The 8,579-nt window shown below is 46.7% G+C and overlaps 3 protein-coding genes across 3 annotated transcripts in view; 2 read left to right on the top strand and 1 right to left on the bottom strand.

Moving 5' to 3' along the window:
- The window catches only part of srsf4 (serine and arginine rich splicing factor 4), a 10,297-nt gene extending 7,554 nt beyond the window's left edge, over positions 1-2,743 (bottom strand). Inside the window, exon 1 of the mRNA XM_037975782.1 lies at positions 2,616-2,743. Coding sequence (XP_037831710.1) covers positions 2,616-2,623 — 8 coding nt within the window. The 5' untranslated portion in view covers positions 2,624-2,743. The remainder of the gene's footprint in view (positions 1-2,615) is intronic.
- The window catches only part of LOC112450094 (XK-related protein 8), a gene marked incomplete in the record, with an annotated part of 4,390 nt that extends 1,530 nt beyond the window's left edge, over positions 1-2,860 (top strand). The window contains 1 exon segment of the mRNA XM_037975781.1: positions 1,748-2,860. Coding sequence (XP_037831709.1) covers positions 1,748-2,498 — 751 coding nt within the window.
- Positions 2,861-3,002: 142 nt separating this feature from the next.
- Positions 3,003-5,674, top strand: LOC108251731 (XK-related protein 8). Its single transcript, XM_025003128.2, has 3 exons — positions 3,003-3,458; positions 3,839-4,059; positions 4,523-5,674. Exons 1-3 carry the CDS (start codon positions 3,169-3,171, stop codon positions 5,290-5,292), a joined length of 1,281 nt encoding a protein of 426 aa, XP_024858896.1. The 5' UTR covers positions 3,003-3,168; the 3' UTR covers positions 5,293-5,674.
- Positions 5,675-8,579: the final 2,905 nt, after the last annotated feature.

The following is an 8,579-nucleotide window of genomic DNA, read 5'->3' as shown; positions in this document are numbered from 1 at the left end:
CATCCTTCATCCATCCATCCATCCATCCATCCAGGTCTGCAGAAGTTAGATGTTAAAAACAGAAAAATTCAAATGAAGACAACAAACTCCAGCCTGAGGACCAGAAGATTCTCTGTTGTCCTTAAAATAGCTTGAAAATCAGTTCCTGTAAATCAGTATTTGAATTAATCATCTTAGACAATAAAAAATTTAGACTTCCTGGTCTGAATGAGCCCAAAGTTTCCTTTGCAAAATAAAATCCTGGTTCTTGTGACGCCAGAACTGAATTTAAATGCTTCAAAAGGAGAAACATTTTTATAGTTCAGCTTCTTTTTAGTCAACAGAAAGACTGAGTCAGTTCCAGTTTACAGAAGAACGAGTTCAGGGAGTTATTGTCCAACAGTCTGTCCTTGAAATGTTTTATAATAATTTGATGAGCAGCTCCTCGGCTTGTTTTAACCATGTCAGGGTGGCCTTCCAGAACAGGCTGAACGGTTCGGCCCGGTTGTGCTAACAGAACCTTTGAACTCAGTTTTCTGCTCTTCTTTTTATAAACAGTCAGAACAGAACCGATTTTTCCAGGTACAACACTCCTCCGTCTTTCTTCCAGTATGACAACGTTCCTCAGGAGGAACACAGCTTTAATTGTCTGAAGGACTCATTTTAATCCTGAGCTTTTATGCAACACGTCACCGTCATGAAAATAAATCATCTGATCTGAAAACGAGGTAAATCCATCCTCAGATCATAAAAACTCATGACATACCACGTCGTGATTCATTCAGAAAATGAACCAAAAAGCAGAAGCAGCGTGAAATCTGAGCGAACCTCATGACTCATCAGCTCACAGAAAACGGGACTCTGTATGATTCCTGAAGATGTTTGAGCTTCTTCATGAACACACTGACAAAACTTCGCCCATCACTGTTATCCTGGGTTACGGAAGCTGCCATGTTGTATTTTTGAGGCCAGAATCATGGAGATGTGTGGGGGCTTAAGCTCCGCCCACTCCTCAGCGCACAATCATGGGATCACATGACCTTCATTTGAAGGATCAAACAACTAATTACATCTAAATTAATATTTGAACAAACAGCAAGAAAAGAACTGCAGGAATCAACGAGTCGCAGCTGAAAATCAGGAAGGTCGGTCCTGTTCTGGCTTCAACTTCCAGGTTCCGGTCCGAAATCTATTTCTGTTTACAAAGTTAGTCTGTAACATTAAAACCTCCATCCAGCTTTAAAGAGACGTGTTTGTGTTTGTTAGTTTCAACATGTGATGCATTAGAATCATCTGTGGCAGCTCGTTAAGGCTGAATGAATGCTTGTTGCCCTCCTGCTGACGTAGCTGCAGGTTCACATTCCTCACAGGAGAAAAGCATCCAGTCATTTTCTAACTGGGCTCCCAGGAGTGAAGCAAAGTTTGAGAAACAATGATTAACCCTGTTGGGAGGGATCGGCCTTGCAGACGAGTCTGAGCTGCTGGACTTCTCTCTGCTGCAAGTAAAGGGAAATAACTGAATCCTTCGGGTCAGCCGTGGTTCAGCTGGGATCTTCTCACATGTTGGTAGTTTTCAGTCCCATCAGTCTCTGCAGGCTGTGGTTTCCCTTTAAGACACGTCAGACTGGGTNGGTCACTTCCTTCCTGTTGTTGTTCACTTCCTTCCTGTTGGTGGTCACTTCCTTCCTTTTGATAGTCACTTCCTTCCTGTTGTTGTTCACTTCCTTCCTGTTGGCGGTCACTTTCTTCCTGTCTGTGTTCCTGCAGTCGTGAGCGTCGCTGCATCGACCACCTCCATCGCCTGGATGGTGGTGGACTACCACCGCTCCCTGCGCTCCTTCCTCCCGGACAAAGCCAAGCAGCGCTGGGGTTCCTCCCTCATCTACTTCCTGTGGAACCTCCTGCTGATTGGTCCTCGCGTGGCGGTCCTCGCCCTCTTCTCCTCCGTCCTGCCCGGGTTCATCGCCCCTCACTTCCTGCTGCTGTGGCTCGTCTTCCTGCTGTGGGCGTGGCGGCAGAACACGGACTTCATGGACAGCGCCGGAGGGGAGTGGCTGTACCGGGCCACCGTGGGCCTCATCTGGTACTTCAGCTGGTTCAACGTGGCGGAGGGTCGGACTCGTGGGCGGAGCTTGATCTACCACTCCTTCGTCACCGTGGACGCAGCCATCCTGATGCTCACCTGGTGGTTCTACAGAGACCCGGTGCAGACGGAGGCCTACGCCCTCATCCTGCTCACCGTTCTTCCTCTCACCTACCTGCTGGGACTCCTCCTCAAAGCTCTGTACTACTGCTGCTTCCACCCCAAACTGTGGAGGCCGCGGGACGGCGCGCCCAGGCTGCCCCACGACCTGCCGGACGCCATCGTGACCTTCAGAGATTTCTCCCTCCAGGACCAAACGCCGTCCTCACAGCTGCTCAACAAACGCATGTCCCACCTGGCTGCTAACTTTTACACAGCGAGTCGAGTCGTGAGGAGCTCTGCCGGAGCGAACGGAGCCGAGTCCTCGTGTTTATGATGTTTCAGAGCAAACATTTAGTCCTGAGGGTTCTGGCTCGGTTTCAGGAGGATTTTCCAGAACTGAAAGCAGTTAAAACTGATCTAAAACATCCAGATGTATAAAAAAATCATCTACCTCAGCATGAAGTCATCGTTTGTTCTGTTAGTGATGATGAGTGTTATTCAGCGCCGATCCGACCCAACAAACAGGTTCTGTTCGATGTGTCACACAAACAGGGTGGGTTCCTCTCCTGTAGTTACCGCGGCGACGCTTTGTTTCTGTTTGACAACAACTGACTGAAAAGATTTTAACTAATTTAAAGCTGAAGGAAAGACTCGATGCTGGTTTTATTCTGATTGCTGAATAAAAGCTTTATTCTTTCTGTGCTGCTTTATTTGAAATAAGAGGTTAAAGTCAGAAGAAATGAGCTGAAAGTTTGAAGGATCAGATGGAACAGCTGTCAGCTCTAAGGTTGAATGTTGAAGTTTCAGATCTGCAGACTCCTTCTTTCGGGTCAGGCGTGGTTCAGCTGGGATCTTCTCACATGTTGGTAGTTTTCAGTCCCATCAGTCTCTGCAGGCTGTGGTTTCCCTTTAAGACACGTCAGACTGGGTGGAGCTGCGAGCCACCAACTGTTTCAGGTGTGTGTTTATGAACCTGGTAGCTGCAGACGGACCACACAGCCCGGATGGCTCCTTTCAAGTCTTCCTTTAAATCCCTGCTCTCATCACTGGACCTGCCCCTGTTTCTGCTCGACATCGGGCTGGACATCTGTGTGGCGGTGGGCTTTTATCGGGAGGCGTCCTACGTGCGTCTGGGCGTGCTGCTGCTGCTGCTGATTGGCTCCTCGGTGCTTGCCCAGCTCTTCAGCTGGTTCTGGTACAAATATGAGAAGTTTGAGATGCACACCGGTGTGGAGAAACGTCTGAAACGTCACATGAGGAAACTGCACGTGTTCCAGCTGGGACTCTGTGTCAGGTCAGCTCCAAGCCTCAGACTCTGTTTTTATCTGTTTCTCAGGTTATTCTGCTCCGATAAATGTTAACTGTACAAAAAACAATGTTGGAAATAAAAGTTTGTGAATATTTTGCCTAATAAAAAAAGAGCAGCTTTATTCCTCTTGTTTTAGTGGCTTCTGATCTCCTCTTTATATCCGTGATGTGATGTTCGAACCTGCAGTCAGGACTCTGTAACCTGTCATCTCGACACACTGCGGCCTGTCACATCCATCCCCGTCAGAGGAGTCCAGAGTTTCAGGACCAGGATGTTGACCCTGAACCAGCTGCTCTCTGTGCATTAATGCCTGAGCAGCTGCAGGTTTTATAACAGGTCGTTTGGTTTCTCTGGTTGTGTTTCAGGCACATCGGCGTCTTTGAGACTTCAGTGAAGAAGTTATGCACATGCAGCACCTGCAGCTGCAGCACCTGCAGCTCAGCATCCAGCCACACCAAGGATTACATGTTCCAGAAGTTCAACCTGGCCATGCTGCGGATCATCGAGGCGTTCTCAGAGAGCGCTCCTCAGATCGTCCTGATGCTCACCGTCATCCTGCAGAAGGGTCAGAAGGACTACTTCTCAGGTACGGACACAGGGGCCGGCTAAGGAGGAGACACCTTGGACCACCTGCAGAGATGATCGTGTCTCTTTGCAGGGCCTGGCGATCAGGAATGGTTTCAGGAACAATGGTTAAAGGTGCTGTTGGACTGAACAGGTAGCAGGTCATCTCTGTGACAGCTGGGCCTCACCTCTGAGGAGCAGTCATGGTGTAGGTGTGTTGTTCCATTCAGGAAGTTCTGCCTGAAGAGGTCAGGTTGTCCATCGGGTCAAAGGTCGCTTCCAGCAGATACACTGTCTGTTCTGCTGTGGCGTCTGGATAAAAATGGAGATCATGTTGTGTGAATTAGAAAACGGGTCACAGTTTGTCCAACTTTCTGTGACCCGTTTAAACTCTGAGTGTTTCAGGGCCCTCCAGAACCTGTGAAGGCTGGAGATTCAGTTTGATGATGACAGAATGTTCTCATGATGTTTCTCCTCCTCCTCAGTGCTGAAGATCATTTTTTCTGTGCTGGCCGTCACCCACTGCATTTTCACGCCGTACGTCTCCCACATGCGCTCCGTCCAGCCTGGCAGGAAGCAGAACATCGTGTTATCGGTCATTTTCTTCATCTGTATCCTGTTCCTCGTGGTTCCTCGACTCGTCGCCCTCTCGCTCTTCGCCTCCGTGCTGCCCTGCTTCATCGTCACCCACTTCTTCTGCTCCTGGCTGGTTCTGTTGTTCTTCGCCCGGAGCTCCAAGGTGGACATCATGGACTGCAGGTGTGGAGAGTGGCTGTACAGAGCCACGGTGGGCCTGATCTGGTACTTCGACTGGTTCAGCGTGGTGGAGGGGAAGACGAGGAACAAGAAGCTGCTGTACCACAGCTACATCCTGGCTGACATCTCCATCCTCTGTGGGGTCTGGGCCTGGAAGATGAGCACAGATCCTCCGCCTCCCCCTTTCCATGAGATCTCACAGCATCATGCTATCATCACCGCCGCCAGCGTGGTTGGAGTTTACTTCCTCGGCCTGTTGTTTAAAATTATTTATTATACATTTTTCCATCCGAATGTGCAGAAAGACAAGCTGAAAGGAGGCAACAAAGAGGAGGTCCGTAAAAGTGACGAGGTGGATTGTTACGCCTTGGTGAAAGTAGAGATGGACTCTCCAGAACCGACGATGATGATGAGGAGTGCCTCAAAGGGCAACACTAATGATGTCACAGTTCGCTGCAACAAAAGAATGAGAATGCTGGCTGAGAACTTCTACTCGTGAGGCTGCAGCATCAGGACCACAGAGACTCACGTCCGGTGGAGTCTCATATGCTGAACTTATTAGAATAATAATAATTATTATTGTGGAAAAGCAGAAAAACTAAAACCTCCACCTGGTTTCCTGTGGCCCCCACCCCACCGACTGCAGCTAAACGCTCGTGGTCACACCAGGAAGTGCCCCGAGGAAACAGGAAGTGCTACAGTCAAACCAGGAAGTGCCCCAAGGAAACAGGAAGTGCTACAGTTAGTAAGCCTGACCTCCAGCTGTGCAGGTGGAGCCGCCCTCAGCCTCGTCAGAGAGGATCTGTAATTAGAATAAAACTGAAGCTGATTGTTTCAGAGTCCAAACAGAACCACTGCAGCTCTGACGATGACAGCAGAACCTTCATCATTTAAAAACATTTGAGCAATAAGATGCAGGAACCGGAGTCAAAACTGGATTACCTGTTTACATTTGGTCCGAATCTTCAGCCTGGTTCTGGTGCCTTTGGGTCAGAACTGTCCTCTGAAGAGTTAGGAGCTCCAGAACCTTGACCCCGACCCGTCCGGACNCCAGGAAGTGCTACAGTTAGTAAGCCTGACCTCCAGCTGTGCAGGTGGAGCCGCCCTCAGCCTCGTCAGAGAGGATCTGTAATTAGAATAAAACTGAAGCTGATTGTTTCAGAGTCCAAACAGAACCACTGCAGCTCTGACGATGACAGCAGAACCTTCATCATTTAAAAACATTTGAGCAATAAGATGCAGGAACCGGAGTCAAAACTGGATTACCTGTTTACATTTGGTCCGAATCTTCAGCCTGGTTCTGGTGCCTTTGGGTCAGAACTGTCCTCTGAAGAGTTAGGAGCTCCAGAACCTTGACCCCGACCCGTCCGGACTTTAAACCACTGAAGAGCTGGTTCTGGTTCTACATTTGTTTTAAGCTGTCCTGTCAGATTTGAAAGTTGTTCTAAGAATAAAAACTGGATTAAAATCATTTTGATTTTTTCTTTACTTCATTAAAACAAACCGGATTATAAGTCAGTGATTCGTTAAATCAGCTGAACTGCAAATTAAAACTGAATTATTTTATCTCATCTTTAAGGTTTAACCCCTCCTAGTTTCAATAAAAACTTTTGTTTTCTGTCTAAACTCTAAAAGTAGAGTTTTATACAACTAAATTTAAAACAAATCTGTTATTTTTAAATTTAAAAAGACTAATAAAAGCTAAAAGTGACAAAAGGCTAAACTGAAAGCTGGTTGTGTTAAATATTTAAAAAGTATAAAAGTTTTAGATAAAGTAGATTTATGAAAGGTTAAAATAAAACCCAGGAAAACAAGAAATGAATAATTCTGCTTCCTTATTATTGTTAAAATAAAACAACAAACACGGTCTGAGTGTGAAACGTTGTAAAATGTATTTACACACAGGTTCTGATCTTTACAGGATCACATTCAGATTCCTCACAAAACCAGAAGCACAATAAAAAAACGGCTAAATAAAGTTTAGTGATATAAGAATAAACACTGCGAGGTCGCTGACGGCCTCGGCTTCAACTTCACAACAAACATGCCGACGCTGAAGTTTCTCCTCGTTCCGACTCAGACGGGTCAGAACCACCGTGTGACGAGCTCGGGCTGATCACATCAGAGAAATGATCACATCTCTGCACAAAGAAACTAGTTACTGCGTTTAAAGTTAAAGGAAGTTTCATCTTAGAGCTGCAGAAACCGTGTCAGCCCCACAGGAACCAGAGTTCTGTTCAGAACCAGATGTTTGGTTCCGGTCCACAAACTGTCGGGATGAGTCCAAGTGTTCCAGATGTTTGGACAAACTGAAAACCCAATCAGAACCAAAAACTGAAGCTTTTCAGTCTGAAGGACCAGCGGACACTGTGGAAGCTCCTATTGGCTCAGTGAGCTGTCAATCAAAAGTCAAGAATGCTGATTGGCTGCAACAACAACCTGTGGGATTTTACTGGTTTTTGAACCTAAAACTGGATCTGAACTGGGTTTTGGGACCATTTTAGTCCAGACCAGACCAGGAACCTTTTCGACTGGACCGGCTGCGGCGTCTGAAATCAGAATGAGTCCAACCACGGACACACACACACACGAGTCTCTGACTTTCCTGCAGTGAAACACGGCGGCTCCTCGCCGATCCGACCCACAGGAAACACTTCCTCTGATTGTCAGCTAAAACGCCTCACAGCAACAGAACCGGAGCCGTGTTTGGGTCTCTGGTTTCAGACCACAGAGCACACAGAGCAGTCCATCAAAAACATGCAACTCAACTAAAGTTCGGAGTTTATAAAAATAATAACACTTTGGATAAGAGCGCAGCGATATGCGAGCGGGACACAGACAACGGAGGGTTAAAGGCACGGTATAAATAAGCACAAACAACAAAGAAACATTCGTCACGGTCGAGCTGCGTGGAGCAGATCTTCAGATTCAGTCCAGTCACACATCTGTCCAGATGCTGAGTCCTCCTCCGCTCCTCCTGTGAGTCGTTCTTTACACGAAAAAGATCCAAAACTTTTCCTTCTGACGCCATCAGGACCGAAACGGGGCCAGAAAATCACGACCTGACGTTCTCCATCCCTTTGTGTTCTTTGGACCCGCTGATCCTCCAAAAGACCAGTTTTATGTATTTAAGTTCTGGATAAAAACGTGGAACCCATCAGTCCAGCTGCTCGCTTTAAACAAACCTCCTGAAACACATTTAGGGACAGAATTCAGCCCTTCTCAGAACAAAGATTGTCTTTTCACAGGATTTTAAAGGACACCCAGAACCACCTGTGTCCACGTCTCTTTGTTGCCACGGTGACAGATTCAGCTCGTCTGATTGGTCCAGAGCAGGCAGGATTAACCTGTGAGGTTAATCTGGATTTACGCAGAATAACGTCTCGTTTTAACAAACTGACGACTTTATATCTAAGATTGTTTTCTTCCTTTACAACCATCCAACACTTCACATTAAAATCATATTTATTTTAATGTTTCAGTTTAAGGAAATGAGCTTGAATGCTTCCTTTACAGGATCAGTCTTCATGACAGGAAAATAATTATTCTGGGAAAACACTTTTCTCTACTGATAAGAAACATGATTTTGTTTATTATTAATCTGATGTTTTGTTTGATGGATCCTCGGTTCTTTTATTGATTATCTGAGCGATCGACACAGAAAACGTTGGTCCGACTCGCAGCTGATCCGGTTTAACGTTGGTCCGACTCGCAGCTGATCCGGTTTAACGTTGGTCTGACTCGCAGCTGATCCGGTTTAACGTTGGTCTGACTCGCAGCTGATCC

The sequence above is a fragment of the Kryptolebias marmoratus genome, linkage group LG5 (genome assembly GCF_001649575.2).
Source record: "Kryptolebias marmoratus isolate JLee-2015 linkage group LG5, ASM164957v2, whole genome shotgun sequence".
NCBI classification, from domain to species: domain Eukaryota; kingdom Metazoa; phylum Chordata; class Actinopteri; order Cyprinodontiformes; family Rivulidae; genus Kryptolebias; species Kryptolebias marmoratus.
This window is presented reverse-complemented; position numbering and strand designations above follow the sequence as displayed.